The 22,444-nt window shown below is 48.9% G+C and overlaps 1 protein-coding gene across 1 annotated transcript; it reads right to left on the bottom strand.

Moving 5' to 3' along the window:
• Positions 1 to 7,483: 7,483 nt before the first annotated feature.
• Positions 7,484 to 22,226, bottom strand: TAF6 (TATA-box binding protein associated factor 6). The gene is made up of 15 exons (XM_063930928.1): positions 22,139 to 22,226; positions 20,684 to 20,856; positions 20,490 to 20,576; positions 18,906 to 19,059; positions 18,605 to 18,661; positions 18,320 to 18,436; positions 18,088 to 18,230; positions 17,924 to 18,001; positions 16,580 to 16,681; positions 16,278 to 16,460; positions 15,732 to 15,806; positions 15,526 to 15,651; positions 13,884 to 14,057; positions 13,534 to 13,737; positions 7,484 to 7,807 (listed from the first exon to the last, which is right to left on the bottom strand). The coding sequence occupies exons 2-15, from the start codon at positions 20,831 to 20,833 to the stop codon at positions 7,583 to 7,585; spliced, it is 1,875 nt and encodes a 624-aa protein (XP_063786998.1). The 5' UTR covers positions 20,834 to 20,856; positions 22,139 to 22,226; the 3' UTR covers positions 7,484 to 7,582.
• Positions 22,227 to 22,444: the final 218 nt, after the last annotated feature.

Here is a 22,444-nt window from a genome sequence, read left to right as displayed (position 1 = left end):
GGATGTGCAGCACGCCTTTCACGAAAGTCTGAACTTCCGGAAGGGAAGCAAATTATTTTTGAAAGAAAATTGAGAAGGCCGAAATTTGTATTTTAATTGAGCCTAATTTTAGGCCAGCATCCACCCCTGCTTGAGGAAAATGGAGAAAACGGGCCAGCTGAAATTCTTCCGTAGGAGCCTCCTTGGATTCACACCAAGACACATATTTTCTCCAAATACGGTGATAATGTTTCGCCGTTACCTCTTTTCTAGCCTGAAGCAGTGTGGGAATTACTTCACCGGGAATACCCTTTCGGGCTAGGATCCTGCGTTCAACCTCCAAGCCGTCAAACGAAGCCGAGGTAAGTCTTGGTACACGCACGGCCCCTGCTGTAACAGATCCTCTCGTAGAGGAAGAGGCCAGGGATCTCCTATAAGCAATTCCTGAAGATATGGATACCAGGCCCTCCTTGGCCAGTCTGGAACAATGAGGATTGCATGAACCCCTGTTCTTCTTATGATCTTTATCACTTTTGGAATGAGTGGAATCGGAGGGAACACATATACTGACTGAAGCACCCACGGTGTCACTAGGGCGTCCACGCTATTTGCCTGAGGGTCCCTCGACCTGGAACAATATCTCGGAAGTTTCTTGTTGAGGCGAGACGCCATCATGTCTATTTGAGGAATTCCCCAATGACTTGTCACTTCTGCAAAGACCTCTTGATGAAGACCCCACTCTCCTGGATGGAGATAGTGTCTGCTGAGGAAGTCTGCTTCCCAGTTGTCCACACCTGGAATGAAGACCGCTGACAGAGTGCTTACATGCCTTTCCGCCCAGCGGAGAACTTTTGTGGTTTCTGCCATTACCGCTCTGCTCTTCGTTCCGCCCTGGCGGTTTACGTACGCCACTGCTGTTATGTTGTCCGACTGAATCAAGACGGGCAGATCGCGAAGATGTACCGCTTGTAGAAGGCCCTTAATTCCAGAATGTTTATGTGTAGACAAGCTTGACCATTTTCCCGGGAAATTTTCCCCCTGTGTGACTGCACCCCAGCCTCGGAGACTCGCATCCGTGGTCATCAGGATCCAGTCCTGGATCCCGAATCTGCGTCCCTCTAGGAGGTGAGAGCTGTGCAGCCACCACAGGAGTGAGATTCTGGTCTTGGAAGACAGGATTATCTGTCGGTGGATGTGCAGGTCCCACTGAAACACTTTGGAATCTGCCAAACTGAATGGCTTCGTAGGCCACCACCATCTTCCCTAGCAACCGAGTGCATTGATGAATCGACACTCCTTGCTGGCTTCAGAATCTGTTTGACCAGGTTCTGATTTACAGAGCCTTTTTCACTGGAAGAAAAACTCTGTAATTCCGTGTCCAGAATCATACCCAAGAACGACAGCCTTGTCGTCAGAACCAACTTTGATTTTGGCAAGTTTAGGAGCCAACCATGTTGTTGCAGAATTGTCAGGGAGAGCGTCATGCTCTGCAGTAATTGTTCCTTGGCCCTCGCTTTTATTAGGAGATCGTCTAGGTATGGGATAATTGTGACTCCTTGCTCGCGCAGGAGAACCATCATTTCCGCCATAACTTTGGTGAAAACCCTCGGAGCCGTGGACAGACCAAACGGCAACGTCTGAAATTGGTAATGACAATGCTGAACGGCAAACCTCAGGTAAGCCTGATGTGGAGGATATATGGGGACGTGTAAGTAGGCATCCTTTATGTCGACCGACACCATAAAATCCCCTTCCTCCAGACTGGAGATCACTGCTCGGAGAGACTCCATCTTGAATTTGAATTTTCTTAGATAGAAATTGAGGGATTTTAAGTTCAGAATTGGTCTGACCAAGCCGTCCGGCTTCAGGACCACGAACAGGCTCGAATAAAAACCTTCTCCCTGTTGTGACGGGGGTACTGTGACAATGACTTGATTTTGACATAGCTTTTGTATAGCACCGCATACCACCTCCCTGTCCTGAAGAGAAACTGGTAAGGCTGATTTGAAAAATCGTCGAGGGGGCACATCTTGAAATTCCAGCTTCTACCCTTGGGACACTATTTCTAATACCCATGGGTCTAGGGCCGAATGACTGAAGAGTCGGAGACGTGCCCCCACTGGTGCGGACTCCCGCAGAGGAGTCCCAGCGTCATGCGGTGGATTTGGTAGAAGCCGGAGAGGACTTCTGCTCTTGGTAATCTGCCACAGCCGGTGACCTTTTTCCCTTTCCTCTTCCTCTAGAAGCAAGGAAGGAAGACCCTTATCCTCTTTTGTATTTATAGGGCCGAAAGGACTGCATCTGATAGTGGTGCGTTTTCTTTTGTTGTGAAGGAACATAAGGTAAAAAGGTTGACTTACCCCGCGGTAACCGTAGATACCAGGTCAGCGAGGCCGTCACCAAACAAGACACCACCTTTATACGGCAGAACTCCATAGCCTTCTTAGAGTCAGCATCAGCATTCCATTGATGAATCCACAATGCTATTCTAGCTGATACTGCCATGGCATTGGTCCTTGATCCCAAAAGGCCAATGTCCCTCGCAGCTTCCTTAAGGTAGGCTGCAGCATCCCTGATATGACCGAGTGTCAAAAGAATGCTATCCCTATCCAGGGAATCTAACTCAGATGACGTTATCTGCCCACTTTTCAATAGCGCTACTCACCCACACCGAAGCAACTGCAGGTCTGAGTAGCGTACCCGTAGTGACATAAATGGATTTCAATGTATTTTCCTGCTTACGATCCGCAGGTTCCTTTAGGGCTGCCGTGTCAGGAGACAGAAGCGCCACCTTTTTGGACAGTCGTGATAGAGCTTTGTCCACAGTGGGGGGTGACTCCCACTTTTCCCTATACCCAGAGGGGAACGGATATGCCACCGGAATTCTCTTGGGAATCTAAAACTTATCAGGATTTTCCCAAACCTTTTCAAAAAGAGCGTTCAGTTCATGAGAGGGAGGAAACGTCACCTCAGGTTACTTTCCTTTAAACATACAGACCCTTGTATCAGGAACAGCAGGGTCCTCCAGGATATGTAACACGTCTTTAAACGCCCAATCAGGCGTCGACGGTGCCGACAGGGTCACTCCCTCAGTCGTTTCTTTCCCTAATCCAGTCTCCTCCTGGGAAGAGCACTCAGCCTCAGACATGCCGACACATGTGTACCGACACCACAAACACACTGGGCATATAGAGGACAGGCCCACAGTAAAGCCTGTCAGAGAAACACAGAGGGAGTGTGCCAGCTCACAACCCAGCGCCTATCCCGGTTCTGAAACTTTATATAATGCCTCAGACCTGTTAGCGCTTTTATATCATTAATCCAGCACCCAATTAACTGTGCCCCCCACGTTTTGCAACCTGTTACTTGATACAGCAGTGTTGAGGAAGGACCAGCGTCTCTGCAGCTCTGTGAAGAGAAAATGGCACTGATGAGAGCTGTGAGGGCTTAGACACGCCCTCTTAATGGCGCGCTTCAGCCCCGCTATTTTCTAAATTATTTATACCGGCAGTGGTCCGGATTTAGTGCCTAGGCACTTAAATACCACATAGCCAGTCTCAAAATTAGGATTTTATGCTGCCCAGGGCGCCCCCCCCCCCCCCGCACCCTGTAGTGCCGCTGTGTGTGTGGGAGCATGGCGCGCAGCGCGGCCGCTGTGCGTTACCTCAAAGCCGGCACTGAAGTCTTCTGATCTTCTCCTACTCACCTGTCTTCTGACTTCTGGCTCTGTAAGGGGGGACGGCGGGCTCCGGGAACGAGCATCTAGAGGTACCTAGCGTTCAGACCCTAAGGAGCTAATGGTGTCCTGTAGCCTAAGAAGCAGAACCTTGAAACTCACAGAAGTAGGTCTGACTTCTCTCCCCTAAGTCCCACAAAGCAGGGAGCCTGTTGCCAGCAGTTCTCCCTGAAAATAATAAACCTAACAAAAGTCTTTTTTTCAGAGAAACTCAGTCTCACTGGGCACAGATTCTAAACTGAAGTCTGGAGGAGGGGCATAGAGGGAGGAGCCAGTTCACACCCCTTCTAAAGTCTTAAAGTGCCCATGTCTCCTGCGGATCCAGTCTATACCCCATGGTTCTTGAAGTGTCCCCAGCATCCTCTAGGACGTAGGAGAAAGGACATACACTGTTTACACACAACATTCAACCAGCCAAATGTCAGTGATTCCCACTGCATCCTAATTCGCTCCTAGTATCATTCAATCTAGTTCTCCAACACTGTCTGGGGGTCCTAGCATTTGTTACTACTCTTTCTCTGTAACCTGTGACATGTAAAGCTGGAACTTTACCTATCTAATCACACAGCTAAATGTTTTACCAATATAACTGAAATATCAGCAAATACTTCTGAATATCATACTTGTTTTCAGTACTATATGAATGAACTCTGACCCTTAATAAAGATCTTATCACAAGGACATTAAACAGTGTTCCAAGCAGATGGCAGCTGTTCCCGTGCTTGGGAAAGTGAAAAATTAACTATGTTATTTACACACAGGCTTACAACACTGCAACACCCTAACACCATGAGCCAAAATAACAAAAGTTGCCCTGATCCTTTCACTCCCTGACTTCCCTATTTACAATCTCACATCATGTCACTGCCCCTGTCACACACAGCCCTGTCCTTCCCGACACATCATTTCACTCCTGATATAATCTGTGCTGCTGGGGACCCATCTTCTCCCACTATATAACTCTCAGTCTGTGGCTTCCTGCTGCCTCCATTCCCCTCCTCACATCATGTCACTGCCCCTGTCACACACAGCTCTGTCCTCACTAACATTACTCATCTCCTGATATACTCTGTGCTGCTGGGGACACTGCTCCTCCCACTATATAACTCTCAGTCTATGGCTTCCTGCTGCCTCCATTCCCCTCCTCACATCATGTCACTGCCCCTGTCACATGCAGCCCTGTCCTCACTGACACATCATTCATCTCCTGATATACTCTGTGCTGCTGGGGAACCTGCTGTCCCCATTCCCCTCCTCACATCATGTCACTGCCCCCGTCACATGCAGCCCTGTCCTCACTAACATTACTCATCTCCTGATATACTCTGTACTGCTGGGGACACTGCTCCTCCCACTATATAACTCTCAGTCTGTGGCTTCCTGCTGCCTCCATTCCCCTCCTTACATCATGTCACATGCAGCCCTGTCCTCACTGACACATCCCTCATCTCCTGATATACTCTGTGCTGCTAGGAACCCTGCTCCTCCCACTATATAACTCTCAGTCTGTGGCTTCCTGCTGCCTCCATTCCCCTCCTCACATCATGTCACTGCCCCTGTCACATGCAGCCCTGTCCTCACTGACACATCACTCATCTCCTGATATACTCTGTGCTGCTGGGGACCCTGCTCCTCCCACTATATAACTCTCAGGGGCAGATGTATTAACCTGGAGAAGGCATAAGGAAGTGATAAAGCAGTAATAAATGCAAGGTGATAATGCACCAGCCAATCAGCTCCAATATGTAAATAACCAGTTAGGAGCTGATTGGCTGGTGTGTTTATCACCTTGCATTTATCATTGCTTTATCACTTCTCCAGGTTAATACATCTGCCTCTCAGTCTGTGGCTTCCTGCTGCCTCCATTCCCCTCCTCACATCATGTCACTGCCCCTGTCACATGCAGCCCTGTCCTCACTAACACATCCCTCATCTCCTGATATACTCTGTGCTGCTGGGGACCCTGCTCCTCCCACTATATAACTCTCAGTCTGGGGCTTTCTGCTGCCTCCATTTCCCTCCTTACATCATGTCACATGCAGCCCTGTCCTCACTGACACATCACTCATCTCCTGATATACTCTGTGCTGCTGGGGACCCTGCTCCTCCCACTATATAACTCTCAGTCTGGGGCTTTCTGCTGCCTCCATTTACATCATGTCACATGCAGCCCTGTCCTCACTGGCACATCACTCATCTCCTGATATACTCTGTACTGCTGGGGACCCTGCTCCTCCCACTATATAACACTCAGTCTGTGGTTTCCTTCTGCCTCCATTCCCCTCCTCACATCATGTCACTGCCCCTGTCACATGCAGCCCTGTCCTCACTGGCACATCACTCATCTCCTGATATACTCTGTGCTGTTGGGAGAACCATCTCCTTCCACTATATAACTCTCAGTCTGTGGCTTCCTGCTGCCTCCATTTCCCTCCTTACATCATGTCACTGCCCCTGTCACATGCAGCCCTGCTCTCACTGATACATCACTCATCTCCTGATATACTCTGTGCTGCTGGGGACACTGCTCCTCCTACTATATAACTCTCAGTCTGTGGTTTCCTTCTGCCTCCATTCCCCTCCCCACATCATGTCACTGCCCCTGTCACATGCAGCCCTGTCCTCACTGACACATCACTCATCTCCTGATACACTCTGTGCTGCTGGGGACACTGCTCCTCCTACTATATAACTCTCAGTCTGTGGTTTCCTTCTGCCTCCATTTCCTTCCTCACATCATGTCACTGCCCCTGTCACATGCAGCCCTGCTCTCACTGATACATCACTCATCTCCTGATATACTCTGTGCTGCTGGGGACACTGCTCCTCCTACTATATAACTCTCAGTCTGTGGTTTCCTTCTGCCTCCATTCCCCTCCCCACATCATGTCACTGCCCCTGTCACATGCAGCCCTGTTCTCACTAACATTATTCATCTCCTGATATACTCTGTGCTGCTGGGGACACTGCTCCTCCCACTATATAACCTTCGGTCTGTGGTTTCCTTCTGCCTCCATTTCCTTCCTCACATCATGTCACTGCCCCTGTCACATGCAGCCCGGCTCTCACTGATACATCTCCTGATATACTCTGTGCTGCTGGGGACCCTGCTCCTCCCACTATATAACTCTCAGTCTGTGGCTCCCTGCTGCCTCCATTCCCCTCCTCACATCATATCACTGCCCCTGTCACATGCAGCCCTGTCCTCACTGACACATCACTCATCTCCTGATATACTCTGTGCTGTTGGGAGAACCATCTCCTTCCTTTATATAACTCTCAGTCTGTGGCTCCCTGCTGCCTCCATTCCCCTCCTCACATCATGTCACATGCAGCCCTGTCCTCACTGGCACATCACTCATCTCCTGATAAACTCTGTGCTGCTGGATGCCTTTTAAATACGACTTTTGAAAACATACAATTACGATAATAAAATCCTGATAAATCAGAGGATTCTCTGCTTTTACTAACCAAAAGTTTGTGTTTATTTTTAAATATTATTAAACACAAGCTTTGTGACCTGATTACAATACGACGGCTTCATGATTTTATTTATAACCTGCGCCAGACCTCATGAAGCAGCACGGGAGAACGGGCAGCTGGCACAGGGCGTACTTAGCAGTATATAAAAAGGCACATAGAATCATATCTTCTCTTTACAGAAAAATACAGATACAGTGTATCCGACATTTAACAGGCTTTATACAGCTTTCCTGCAAAACCGTCTTCGCCACCCGTTATTACACATTTTTAAAAGACGGAAACCGGTATTTTCTGTATTTTATTAATAAAATGTTTATATTTACCATTTTACACACGGACGCATTCATACAAGCACACACCACGCATTCATCACAGGAGTCTCTGTCACAACTTGGAGGCATCTGTAGCGGAGGGAGGAGAGGGCTGTGGGGTTTTGCTTTCACCCGTGGGCGGAAGTGACACGACAATGTATTTCTGCATCCCGCTGCTGCCCCCGGCTGCGGACCCCCCCACGCCGCTGGTCGGCCCGCCCGATACAAGCTTCACGATGGGCTGGACGCCTGGGGGGCAGGGTGTGGACGAGGAAGAGACTCCGGTGGGCGTGAGGACCTAGAAGGACAGAGAGTGAGAGATCAAAGGCTGCGGTAATGCCACGAGAAGTGAGCTTGTAGCTAACAGCAAGAAAAGGAGATTTATGGAAAAGAACTTACCTTTTGTTAAATCTCTTTCTGCGAGGTACACTGGATTCCACAGGGAATAACATCGGGGTGTAGAGTTGGATCCTCATCCGAGGCACCAACAGGCTAAAAGCTTTGACCGTTCCCAGAATGCACAGCACTGCCTCCTCTATAGCCCCGCCTCCAGGCACTGGAGCTCAGTTTTGCTAACCAGTCCAATGCAGTAGCAGGTAAGAGAGACGACAACAGTTAGTAGCCACATACACCACATGAGAAGGTACCAGCGGCTAATGCCATACAAACCCAAAGAAGCTAAGTGCGTTAGGTCGGGCGCCCTGTGGAGCCCAGTGTACCTTGCAGGAAGAGATTTAAGAAAGGTAAGTTCTTACCATAAATCTCCTTTTCTGCAGCGGGGTACACTGGTATTCCACAGGGAATAACATCGGGGATGTCCTAAAGTAGTTCAACATGGGAGGGGACGCACTGTAGCGGGTACAAGAACCCGGCGTCCAAAGGAGGCATCCTTGGAGGCGGAAGTATCGAAGGCATAGAACCTTATGAACGTGTTCACTGAGGACCATGTAGCTGTCTTGCACAATTGTTCAAGGGTCACACCACGGCGGGCCGTCCAAGAAGGTCCAACAGACCGAGTAGAATGGGCCTTGATGGTAGCAGGAGATGGAAGTCAGCCTGTACATAAGCATGTGCAATCACCATTCTAATCCATCTGGCCAAAGTCTGCTTACTAGCAGGCCAGCCACGTTTGTGAAAACCAAAAAGAACAAACAGAGAATCAGATCTACTAAGCAAAGCTGTTCTCTTCGCATAAATACGGAGAGCCCGTACCACAACCAAAGGCCGCTCTTTGGAGGATAAACTAGGAGAGCTAAAGGCCGAAACCACGATCTCTTGGTTAAGGTGGAAAGATGACACCACCTTAGGTAGATAACCAGGGCGAGTTCTAAGAACCGCCTGGTCACGGTGAAAAATCAGAATGGGTGACGAGAGAACAAGGCACCCAAGTCTGAAAACCATCTAGCAGAGGCAATAACCAGCAAAAACAGGACCTTAATCGTAAACCACTTAAGGTGCACAGACTCAAGAGGTTCAAGGAGCCACAGGAGGAACATAGGGAGGTTTTATCTGTAAAACACCCTGAGTGAAAGTATGAACGTCAGGCAGATTCGCAATTTATCTCTGAAACCATACCGACAAGGCCGAAATATGAACCTTGAGGGAGGCCAGACGAAGGTATAAGTCCAGGCCCTGTTGCTGAAAAGCCAAAAGTTTGGCAGTACTGAACTTGTACGCATCATAATTCTTAGCCGCACACCAGGTGCGGGCTTTCAACATAGTTTGAATGACCGCCTCAGAAAATCTCTTGGCCCTCAGAACTGAATCTTCAAGAGCCACGCCGTCAAAGCCAATCGGGCCAGATCCTAGTAGACACAAGGGCCCTGAACGAGGAAGTCTGGGCGTTGCGGAAGTAGAAGAGGACGCTCTATCAAGAGACCCTGTAGGTCTGAGAACCAATGCCGTCTGGACCACGCTGGAGCGATTAGAAGTAGTAATCCATCTTCTTGCTTGAACTACCTTATCACCCTGGACAGGAGTGACACTGGAGGGAACACGTATGACAGCCGAGAGTTCCATGGAATTGCCAGGGCGTTCACAAACGCTGCTTGAGGATCCCTTGTCCTTGCTCTGAAGACCGGAACCTTGTGATTGTGTCGAGACGCTATCAGGTCTACATCTGGTAGGTCCCACTTGTCCACTAGGAGTAGAAATACTTGTGGATGAAGGCTCCACTCTCCAGCGTGTATGTCCTGACGACTGAGGAAGTCAGCTTCCCAGTCAAGGCCGATATGGCTGGCAGATGGCGTTCCGCCCATAGAAGAATCTTTGACACTTCCCCCATAGCCATGCGGCTTCAAGTGCTGCCTTGATGATTGATGTACACCATAGTGGTGGCGTTGTCCGACTGTACTTGAACAGGCCTGTTCTGTACCAGAGGCTTGGCCAGTTTTAAAACATTGAACATTGCCTGCAATTCCAGAATGTTTAATCGGGAGGAGAGATTCCTCCCTGGTCCATCGACCCTGAAGAGAGTGTTGCTCGAACACCGAGCCCCAATCCCGCAAACTGGCATCCGTTGTTAGAAGGACCAGGTTGGAGATCCAAAAGGGACGACCCCTGCTCAATTGCTGCTCCTGTAGTCACCAGGTCAGTGACAGGCGAACCTCCGGAGTCGAGGAGATCATGCGAGTCCTGATCCGGTGAGGCAGGAATACCATGTACTCCTTGGGCTTCAAGGCCAGAACAATAGAGCGAAGAGATTCCATACGGAATTTGGAGACTTTCACAAATTTTTTCAAAGACATGATGTTGAGAATGGTCCGGGAAGACCCATTCGGTTTCGGAACTAGGAACAACGTTGAATAGTACCCCCTGCCTCTTTGAGCCAGAGGCACTGACACTATCTTCCCTGTGTCCAGGAGGGATTGTACCACCAGATGGAGAGTTTTTGCTTTTACCGGATCCGAAGGGATGTTTGTTGAGCAAAACTGGCGAGTGGGACGTTTCTTGAAAGAGATGGCGTATCCATGAGTGACGACTTCCTTTACCCAGGCATCTGAAGTGGTCTGTAACCATACTTCAGCAAACCGCAGAAGTCGGCCTCCCACCCTGGGGTCCCCCAGGAGGAGGCCCGCCCCATCATGCAGCAGGCTTGTCAGATTTGGAAGCAGGCTGATGGGCAGCCCAGAACATTTAGGTTTGGGCTTAGTGGATTTGGAAGTGCAAAATCTGTTTCGGGTACGCCTGACCCTTTGCTTTACTTGGAGGTCGAAAGGAGTGAAAGGAAGTACTTTTAACCTTCGGAGCCGAAGGAGTAGTACTAAGCAGACAGGCAGTCTTAGTGGATGCTAAATCAGCAACACTCTTGTTAAGATCTTCCCCAAAAATGATGTTTCCCTTAAAGGGAATCACCTCCAAGGTCTTTTTAGAGTCCAGATCTGCAGACCAGGACCGCAACCAGAGAATCCTGCGAGCCAGAATGGACGTAGTAGACGCTTTGTCCGCCAGGACACCAGCATCAGATGCCGCCTCCTGAATATAATGAGAGGCTGTAACAATGTATGAAAGACACTGTCTGGCATTATCATAGACTTCAAGCAACCCTCCACACGCTTATCCGTCGGTTCCTTCAGAGAGGTGACGTTAGTGACAGGCAGAGCAGATGACACCACCAGACGTGCGACCTGTGAGTCCACCGGCGGCGGTGTTTCACAATTTTTACTTAACTCTGCAGCGAGGTGATAACGAGCTAGCATCTTCTTAGATGGAGAATTTCCTTCCTGGATACTCCCAGGATTCCTGACGTATGTCAACCAAATGGTCAGAATGGGGTAAAACTAAATTAGTGACCTTCTGAAACTTGAACTTATCAGGTTTCTTAGACGTATCTGGAGGTTCTGCATCATCATCAATTTGAAGGATCAGTCTGATGGCCTCCAAGAGGTCAGGAACATCCACCTGTGTAATAGATTCCCCATCAGAAGCATCTGCATCAGTGTCTGAGGGGTCAGTGTATGCGCCATCTTCATCGGATGAAGTATCCGAAACATGTGTGAATTGTGAGGAGGTAATGGCCCGCTTAGAGGACCTCTTGGTCCTAGGCGGGCGAGGGCTAGGGTTTTGTTTAGTCAAAGACTGATTTAATTGCTATAACTGAGTGGACAGATTATCTGCCCATAACGGATTAACTGCAGGGACAATATTTGGCTGTAATGGCACAGGAGGTCCCACAGGGGGCGCAAGTCTAGTTACTAGCGTAGTCCGTAAATTAGTAAATTAGAAAAGGCAGCCCAAGGTGGGTCTTGGTGTGCCCCCAGTGCTGCAGACTAACAGGGGGGGGGGGGGGGGGGGGGCGGTATAGAACCCCAGGTACCTGAACCCTCAGCTGCAATGCTTTCCTCCAAGCAATCTGTGGCGTCAGCACTGCATGGTACAGGATAAGCCATGGATCTACCACCCTGTTTAGCAGACATTATTTGTAAGCGTAACCTTAGGGAGTAATAGTACAATGAAAGCAGACAAAGTACCTGACAAAAAAAACCCTGTATAGTGTTACTGCAGAGCAGAGCACAAACAGAGAATCTAAGAGGTATATGGTCACTGAAACACACAGAGAAAAATACCATAGTAGTATATCCTGTGAAACACTATATTATATGAGAACCCTGATGCACTTAGCCCCTTCAGGGTACAGAATATAGGGGATAGCAATATGTGTGAGATACACGGAATAGAGACCACACAGCAGCTATTGGCACACACAGTCACATGTACAATGCAGAAATTACAAACAACAATAAAACTGCACTGGACTAACAATACTAAGTAACTGGACTACGAAGTAAAGCTATGTATGTATACAGATATAACAATGCACTGTAAAGACTGGATGTATATCTCAGGGTACTTGTACTAAAAACCCTGACAGAATGCACTTTTTCTTAACTAACACTGTCTAAATGACATGTAGAATACTTAAGTGTCCTGCAAATGCACAGCGCTGATGACACAGGCAGCACTACAGAGGAGACATTGCCCACCAGTCCCAGAATCAGCTCAGCTTGTGTGTAATGGCGCCCAAACACTGACAGGGAGTGAGAGATATGCAGTTCCAGGGCGGGAACATTTACAGTAAATGGCGGCTGGGGGAGGGGCTACAGGTCAGAGCCTTATCCCCTTGCTGGACTTCACCACCGGGTACTGCGGGGCCTATTTGAAACGGATTTTTAGAAATCCGACCTGTGCCCCTTGCCCTGGTGGTCTAGTGGGGGGTCCCTGTACGGCCACAGTGTCCACGCCAGCGCGCGCGGTCCGTTTCCGGAGACCGCGCCGGATCGCGATTTCAGCAGGTCCAGCGTGGGGGACCCTCTTACCTCTTCCCTTAAGATGCGGCCACGCGATCCAGGAGAGCAGCGGCGGGTGTGTGCCTTGAAGTAACCGGAGCCCTCCGCTGTAAGTACCCGGCAACCAGGGCGCGGGAGTATACAGCGCCGCTGGGGGAGGTGAGGGAGCCACAGCACGATACGTCAGACTGACATATAGCACTTGTAAGTGCCTGTGCTGCGGCCCTTGAAGTCTTCTTTCTTCAGAAAAGCTCTTCTCAGGGCTGCCTAGCGCAGCTCTCCATGTTAGCCGCCTGCACTGTACGCACCAACTTACAAACTGAGCTCCAGTGCCTGGAGGCGGGGATATAGAGGAGGCGGCGCTATGCATCCTGGGAACCGACAAAGCTTTTAGCCAGTTGGTGCCTCGGATCAAGATCCAACTCTACACCCCAATGTTATTCCCTGTGGAATACCAGTGTACCCTGCTGCAGAAAGGAAGGTTAGTAACGCAGTACAGAGGTCACAGCGACCAATAGGAGCGGGCTGCCCTGGCCAAGCAAGAGCGGAGCATAAGCCAAGGGAAGGGGGGGAAAGTGCACACAAAATGCATAAAATGAGGGAGGGTTTACATATGGAATGCTATAGGAAAACAATGGGGGAGGGAGGCAGGGTCTGGGAGAAAAGTATGAGAGGTTTGGAAAGACACAGAACTGTTTTACGGAGGAGAACAAACATGGAGGAGAAAATGTAGCGTTACCTGGGTCCCAGTGCTCCCGGCTGAAGACACCACAATGTACTTGGTGGGTGGTGGTGAAGGCTGGGTCGGCGTTGCAGGACGGGCACTTACTAAGGTCTGTACTGGCAAAGTTAAGGACCCAGTCACCTTAATTATTCCCGACGGGCGAGAGGATGGTGTAATGGAGCCTGAGGTTGGCTGAGAGAGGGTGAGAGTGGGACGAGGCTGAGAGAGGAGAAAGAGGGCATGGTGAGAAAAAGGAGGGGACTGAGAAGAGACAATAATACATGTCACAAACCATCACGGCATATAACACAGCCGCCGTGGTTACACTACATGTATATACCACGTGCGATGACGCAGAGTGTTACCTGTGTGACAGTCAGGGTTGTCCGGTTCACCTGTGGCCCTTGCAGAGCGCTCTGTGCTCTGGCCTTTAACACGTGGGAGCAGAGTGTAGGGCCCAGGAACCCGAAATCCGTCCGGTATGCTTCCGGTACGTCGGGGGCAGAGCGCTGTTTGACGAGCACCGGGGCGGTGTGTTTCTATAGCATGAGAAGAATAAAATCGCACATCACTCCTGTACTGTAACACACACAACCCAAACTAACGACAGCACAACACAACAATCAAGAGTTCATAGGGCACTATTATTGATAGGACAAAGTGCTGTGACATTAGAAAGTTGGAGAAGCCTGAAATAATACTTTAGTGTTTACTGCCGACCCGGTGTTATCACCACACATCTGGTTACTAAGCGTTTCTTAACGTCATATTTCTTTGACGTCTTGGTCAATAAAAAAAAATATAAAAAAAAATATATTGGTAACCGGCTGCGAGAGGGTCAAACAAACTATTTTTTGAAACACTATTACTGTATAATACTCCAGAGCACAAGTATTATTTGCAATCTACAATTCATCCTTCTTTTATTTTAAATATTACATAATAATAATAATGTTTATATAGACTCAAAACAGTATAAAAGCAAGCTAAAATTCTGCAAGCACTACATAAAAGAAAAAAAGGTAAATAATACATAATAAGACGTGTGGCTTATTAGATCTGTATTATGTACACTGAACATAACTCCTGGTTACAACTATGGTATACGGCCACATAACATACACGGGCTAAGGCTGAAATTCCGGCGGTCAGAATACCCGAATACGGCATCCCGCTGTTTAGAATCCCAACAGGGATCGGGTAACATGCTACCCCCTCAGCCCTACCCTACTGCACCCTAAACCTAACCCTCACCCCTGCAGCCTAACCCTCCTCCTCCTAAACCAGGCCTGGCCAACCTGTGGCTCTCCAGATGTTGTGAAACTACACATCCCAGCATGCCCTGCCACAGTTTTAGCATTCCCTAATAGCAAAACTGTGGAAAGGCATGATGGGACTTGTAGTTTTACAACAGCTGGAGAGCCACAGGTTGGCCAGGCCTGTCCTAAACCATTAAACCCCCCCTCTCCCAACCGGGGGTGCCTAACCCTAATCCCCCCTTCCCACAGCCTAACCCTCCTCCCGCAGCCTAAACCTAAACCACCCCCCCAACCCGCGGCTTACCTCTCCGGCGGCCTGGCAGTCACTTGATCAGGATCCCGGCTGTTGGGAAGCCTGTCTTGTGATCTCATTCGGGATGCTGGCAATCTGATTGGTGTCGAGATTCCGGCGTCGGCATGTCGACAGCCGGGATCCCGTCTGGATCCCACATACACACCCGCTATCACACAGAAAAATTGTAAGCTCCTTTGTTTTGAGCCTGTCCGCTTGAGAGATAAGGATACAGAAGGTTATACTACATTAGTAGATTAGAATAATAATTGCGGATTAGATATTGTTCCCTTTATCCAATGTAAGTCCTTAAAGAAACAAGCAGCCAATCATATGTGTCCTCTCCCGCCCCGCAACTGGTGGCCCTGTACACACAGATACTGATGACTCAATTGTGCATACCATAAGCTCAAACGAGAAAGCAGACACAAACACGATGTAGTTACAGAACATTACCAGCAGGAGGCTCTGTACGTGGTCTGCTCCGATCTTATCGATGTTGGATATCACCGGCCCCTCCAGGATGGCCCTAAGCCGCTCTCCCTCCACTGACAAGTGTGGAACGATCACAGTTTTGATGACCTTCAGTGAGGGAACAGTGACGTCAGCCACGACCGCATACACACAAACCATTTGCTTTCCCAAACCTCCCCAAAACTCACATCCGGTCCAAGTTCTGCAAGGCCGGCGATGGATCCATACCGTGTAGTCCAAGGCGTGCGGTCATCAACCCAACTCTGTGATAAAGAGACATCAAAGTAAGATTAACGATGTAGGAGGTTGGTTTCAGAGCTGCAATCCTCAACAAAACGTAATTTATGTATAGAAGTGAATCTATAGCTCCTGTATAAAACCCCGGTCTCCAATTCTCTTCTTAACCAACAATTTTGGGAGCAAAGAAATGACACCCAGGGTCATTTATTGGAGACCAGTCCTACCAGCAATTAGTGGAACCATGGACTCCCACCCGCCTCAATTCACTGACTTCCGCTGGTCCAATGTCATCGACCTCAGATGCAGCTAACTAGACAGCTGCGACCGGGGAGACGAAGTATCCCGACAAAAAAGTACACACAGCTGCCATTTCCATACAGCCCTAACTTCCTCCAAATTTTCTTTTTTAAATTGACATAAATTACTGCTGGAGTTTTTGTTCTGTTTTTGAAACAAGAGGAGATGAGCTAGAGAGGCGCTCCCGTTGTCCTGACCTTGGTGAACGTCTTAGTTATTCGCGACTGGATGTTGTTGGTGGTGGTGCTGAAGTTCTTGCAGATCTGCGCGATGAGCCGGGCAGCAAAGTCCCTCAGAGCCCAGTGATTATCCACGTCGGGACGGAGGCAGAGCTGGCGGCTGACGATGCAGGTCATCACCGCTGGGATCAACTCGTGTAGCTGGAAGGAAGAGGGAGGATGGGATCATTACTATTAAAGCATCAACCTATTTGGCAGCGCTGTACAATCAGAGGTTTCCTCTATTCCAATGCATACGGGACGCAGACTGTGGCACTTACGTATTTCTCCAGGTAGAGGGTGGGGTTGTCCATGAGAGCCTTCACCATTCGCATGAGATAAATGAGTAGCGCCAAGTTGTTTTGCACAACGTTCACTCGCACCTGACAGATGGAGAGGGAGAGAGAGAGATGAGAAGCTCAGGAGACAGGACAACGAGAAATCTCAGCTACAGATATAAGTATAAGCAGATTGGTTTATTCTGCCGTCAACACCTTTATGACTGAAGCTTCACATCGGTACATAATATACGAGGAGGAGGGCGGCTGTAAGTGTCGCCTGGCAGAAAACTGTAGTGTGTGTGACAATGAATTCTTTGACATTTTTCTCTGCATTAAGAACAGGAGCGGAAAGATCTCCATACAGAGTAAACAAGGCAAGGCAAAGGAGGACGGGAAAGGGATTGAACCAACATGAACGTATTGGCAGATGACTACAAGTTGGTAAGTGGGGATCAGTATGCTTTGCCGGCGGTTAGAATACCAACAGCGGCATCTCGTCCATCGCAATACCGACAACCCCCCCCCGTATGCCCCCTAATCTTGCCCCTACCCTACCCTAACCCTCCCGCTTGTTGACTAACCCTAACCCTCCTGCTTGATGCCTAACCATAACCCTCCCTGGTACATAACCCTAACCTTCCCTGCGCTGCAGCCTAACCCTAACCCCCCTTCTGCAGCCAAAACCTACGGCTGTCTGTAATGCGACGCCAGCATTGCGTTCTCCCTTGGGATTCAGCGTCGGTATACTGACTGCCAGGATCCCATATGTCGGTAAGGTAACTGCTTCCCGGTAGGTGCATAGCGGATGTGAGCCAAAGAGGTTAGTTTATACGTTGATTCCAAACCAGAGTAGCCCTTATTATAACTGGAAACAACTTGATAGAGGACAAACATCAGTCAATACGATAAGGTATCAGTTTCTATTGGGCTTAGCACTGTGACGCTCCAATAACACAGTGACAGACTTGAGCACTTCCCTTCCAGACACTATTATAGAGGCATGTAAACAAGTCCTGCACCTTGAGTCTAGACAATCTGCCCTTTTAAGTTTGGCAAAGTAATATTTACTCAGACGTGATGTTATTTAGACAGAGGAGTTATGCACAATAACACAGTTGAGACAGAATGTAGTGATTAAACATTTAACTACATATCGACAGTATAACCCCCTCTCTCTATTTAGTCTCTATAAAAATGTTATATACATCCTTATTAACAAGTGCTTATATTTATTGCTAAATGCTTTTTTACAGTTTATAGCAGAAACCCCCCCAAAATCCAACATTAATGACACCATCGGCGGGTGAGAAAAAGACAATCGTCTATCCCTCTCGCCCTACTCACCCCCTCTGAAATGAAAGTGCTAAACCGCGGCAGCATCTGGTACAGGCCTGGATCAGTAGCGATGCTCTGCAGAGCTTCCTGTAATAGCCAGAGGGGTCAGTGCATGAGGTTGTGCAATGACACATGAACATACACCAAAACACGTGTGTGCAGTGTCAACGTACGGCTCTCTTGGCTTCACAGGAGCCGACGCAGGCCTCTGTAATCTCCTTGTAGTACAGCTGCTGCTCCACAGACAGCTCGTGGATGCTGCGAGGCTTCAGCTTCAGTGGGCCTCCCTCTAGAATGGTGTTCTTCTTCTCCTTGCCTGGGTGGTATATTAAGACCAAGGCAAACAATAAGTGATTTGCTCACATACGTGATCTCCGTGTTGTCACATATACTCATGACGCTGACCTTTACCCTCCACCGCATTAGCTCCCTGTCCTTTCCCTTTCAGTCCTCCTTCCTCTTGTCCTGGCTTCGCGGCCTTCAGCGGCTCGGTGGCTTCTATTTTCTGTTGCTCCTTGGGGACTAGATGGAAAAAGACACGGTTACAAGAGATAAGGGAAGTGCAAATAAAGGAAGGGATGAATGAGAGAGACAGACAGCTGCAGGCTTCCTCGTTTCCCAAATCACTTTCAGTTTTATTAGAAACAGTCCAGAGAAAAGAGAAGATGACGTTGGTTGAGAGGACATTACCTGGCGGAGGGTTTTCTGGGATGGCCGGTTGCACTCCTTCAATACTCAACCAGTGAGCTGTAAAAATACAGAGTTACATCAGTAACGAATGCCGCAATACAGTGCACGTCCCACCAGCAGCTATCTCTGATTACGATATGTACTACTTCACCCCCGTTATTACATACCATCAGTAAGAGAGGTTTCCAAAGCCAATAGTCTTTTAAAGCACGACTAGTAAAACGGGAGAGGTCTGATGGGATAGGCTCACAATCATGTATAAACAGAGGAGACAGACAAAAACACTGTGGGTCACTCTCACCTTTTAAGGACACGTCAAGAGGCACACGTGGCAGTGGGGTGCTGATTATATCACATAGGTCTATCTCCTTTTCCTCATAGAAATGCAGTTCCCGTCCCCCACCACTAGCGTAGCGGAAGGGCAGAAACTCCTTGGCGTGGAAACCATATATAGGCTGCCGGAAGAGAGAATGGCGCTTAATGGAACACGCATGCAGACAGAGGTTCGAATACTCTACTAGTCTAACTGTACTGCTCTACATTAAGGGAACATGAACAAATGAAGGGGTCTATTTACGAAGTCTTGGCGAGAGATAAAGTGGACAAAGGGCCTAATTCAGACCTGATCGCAGCAGCAAAATTGTTCTCTAAAGGGCAAAACCATGCTGCACAGCAGGTGGGGCAGATGTAACATGTGCAGAGAGAGTTACAGTTAACAGGTTATATTGTTTCTGTGAAAGGTAAATACTGGCTGCTTTATTTTTACACTGCAATTTAGATTTCAGTTTGAACACCCCCCACCCAAATTAACTCTCTCTGCACATGTTACATCTGCCCCACCTGTACTGCATATGATCTTGACCATTAGAGAACAATTTTGCTGATGTGCTCAGCCCAAGGATAGTACCAACCAATCGGCTCCCAACTGCCATGTTAAAGGCCGTGTTTGAAAAACGACAGGAGCTGATTGGTTGGTACTTTATCTCTCTCCAAGGCTTAGTAAATAGACCCCAAAAACACATAAATTCATGAGCATCATTACACTTAAACTGCTAGTTTATACTGATTTCTTTGAGACAAGATACTAAACCTAAATGCTTAGTACACTACTAGCAAATACACAATATTCGGGAAAAGTATGCAAGCATCGTTACGCATGGCGCTGGTATCTATTTATTATTATGCTTTATATGGTGCCACAAGGGTTCCACAGTGCCAAATTACGAGTACATATGCACATAATCAAAACAGGAAAAGAGTGACTTACAGTTGAAGACTATATAGGACAAGTACAGGGTAACCAAACATAACTACGTCAGTAGACGACATAGGGGTCGATTCAATTCAGCTACAGTTGAATAGCGCCGGTAATTAGTTCCTGACGCTATTCAATACAGCAACTAGTTACCCTCAATTGTCGGGAATTCTTCTCTCACCCCAGGGGTATTCTTCTCTCACCCCTGGGGGGTGAGAGAAGAAAACCGACAAAAGGGCTGCCGCAAGGCTGATTCTGTCGGGAACCAGCATCGCCGCGGGTAGTTAAGTCGGAGAATGCCCGTTCTCCCGACAAAACAACCTGTTAAGTCCGCGAGAACGGGCATTCGCCGACTTAACTTTAACTGAATTGAATAGCGTCGGGAGCTAATTCCCGGCGCTATTCAACTGTTGCTGAATTGAATCGACCCCATAGAGATAAGTTTCAAGGTGGCCAAAAAACTGCAGGATTTGGGCAGTTGAGGGATCATTAAAGTAAGAAAAAGATAAGCACATGAGGGAAGAGGGCCCTACTCATGAGCGCTTACATTCTAAAGGATGTCACGCATCCAAGGTTTTGAAACATCATGTACTCACAAGAAGTTACTCAGAATGAATACTGCTCCCTTACCTCCACATTCTTCAGCTTGAGGGCAGCATCAATGTCGTTGGTGGTGAGTTTCTGTCTTTTGCCCACATGCATGAACTTCAGAGCATCCTGGAGAAGAAAAGAAGCCATGAATGTGATCCCAGGGAGACCAGTGGAACTACACACTGTGGTATTGGGTAGCTTCCTCCCACCCCGCCTCGTAGATGCCCTCTGACCTGGGTGACCTCTTTTATTCGGAAACTGACTTCTTGTGTTAGGAGCTGGCAGGTTTCCTCCGATATCTGGGACACCCCTATAGACTCAGCGATCACTTTCATGGACTCGGTGGGGAGGAAGGCATTGCCAATCTTCTTGCTCTCCGCCATGACAGGGCAGCACGTAAGGAGAGCTTCAGTGACACAGATAAATACAGACGTTAGACATTAAATGTGTAACATTTCCAGGAGGTGTAAATAATAGTTGGTAAATGATTAAGACCTTCTCCATTATTTGTACACTTGTATCTAGTTCAGTGCATGTAACAGACACTGACAGACAACTCATACATGGATTTCCTTCATCATCGTGATTCCCATCAAGCAATGTTCTGCACCTTGGTTAGCAGATATACCCATAAATGAACCTTGCTAGGACTTCAATCCATGTCATACTCCCATCCACGACCTGAAGACCCCTGTCCCTGCCATCTTCATCATTCCCCATATATGCCTTGTCAACCCAGTGTTCAGAAGACCCGTCTTGTCATTCCATCCCAAAGATTCCTATTCCACCATGTCCTCACCCATGACCGAAGCATCTCCTGTCCCGTAATACCCCATCCCAGAAAAATGTCTTGACATTCCCCATCCCTTAGACCCCTGTCCCAGTCCTGTCAGTCCACGTCTCGGAGACCCCCGCCCTAGTCTTGTCAGTCCCTGTCCCAATCCTGTTATTCCCCATCCCTGAGACCCCTGTCCCTACTTGTCATTCCCCATCCCGGAGACCCCTGTGTCAGTCCTATCAGTCCCCGTTTCTGAGACCCCTAACCCTGCTTGTCATTCCCCATCCCGGAGACCCCTGTCCCTTGCTTGTCATTCCCCATCCTAGTCCTGTCATTCGCCATCCCGGAGACCCTTGTCTCTGCTTGTCCTTCCCCGTCCTGTAGACCCCTGTCCCTGGCATGTCGGTCCCCGTCCCGAAGATCCCTGTACCTGTCTTGTCAGTGTCATTCCCCCACCCATGCCACAGGGACCCCACTCCTGTCCCTTCAACCCAAAGATACCTCCCCCTGTCACGTTATCCCCCACCCTGGCCCTTGTGCCGTGATACCAGATCTCTGTCCCGAAGACCCGTCATGTTGCACGCCCATCCTTGCCCCATCACCCCCCACCCTGAACCGCCCATTCCCTATACACCCAATTTCCCGCAGCCTCACCCTTGGGCACTGTGCTTCCCAATCACCATCTGTCCCTGCCCCTAAGACCACTGTCCCAGCTGTGTGACCACCATCACAGCTCCCCTGCTGTCCCAGCCCTGGGGATCCCTGCCCCACCACATTGCCTTCAGTCACAGTGTCCCTCCCTAGCACTGTCATACTCCCCCCACCCCAGGCTGTCACACTGGGCACGCCCTATTCCCCCATGTCGGGTCCCACCATATGGCACTATACCCGGATTCCGAGGAGCACTCACCCCAGCTCCCCAGTACCCTGCTGCTGCTGTTTCCAGAACTACTTCCGGTTCCCAGGTAAACTTCCGGCTGTCTCCAACACTATGCATTCCTGGAAGGGCGGTACACACGGCTGACTGTCAGTCAGGAAACATGCCGCTGCCAGCTAGCAGAGTCCCGTCCTTAGTATATCTAATTAATACTACAATATATATGTAATATACATGCCATGATTCTGTGGTCAGCACATGAGAGACTGTAAAACAGCTGTGGCGCATCTTCCAGGACCTGTGCGTGGAACGCAGCGCGACGGAAGCCGCTTCCGCCTT

This window comes from Pseudophryne corroboree, chromosome 6 (genome assembly GCF_028390025.1).
Source record: "Pseudophryne corroboree isolate aPseCor3 chromosome 6, aPseCor3.hap2, whole genome shotgun sequence".
NCBI classification, from domain to species: Eukaryota; Metazoa; Chordata; class Amphibia; order Anura; family Myobatrachidae; genus Pseudophryne; species Pseudophryne corroboree.
The sequence above is the reverse complement of the archived record's forward strand: the minus strand, read 5'-3'. Positions and strand labels throughout refer to the sequence as shown.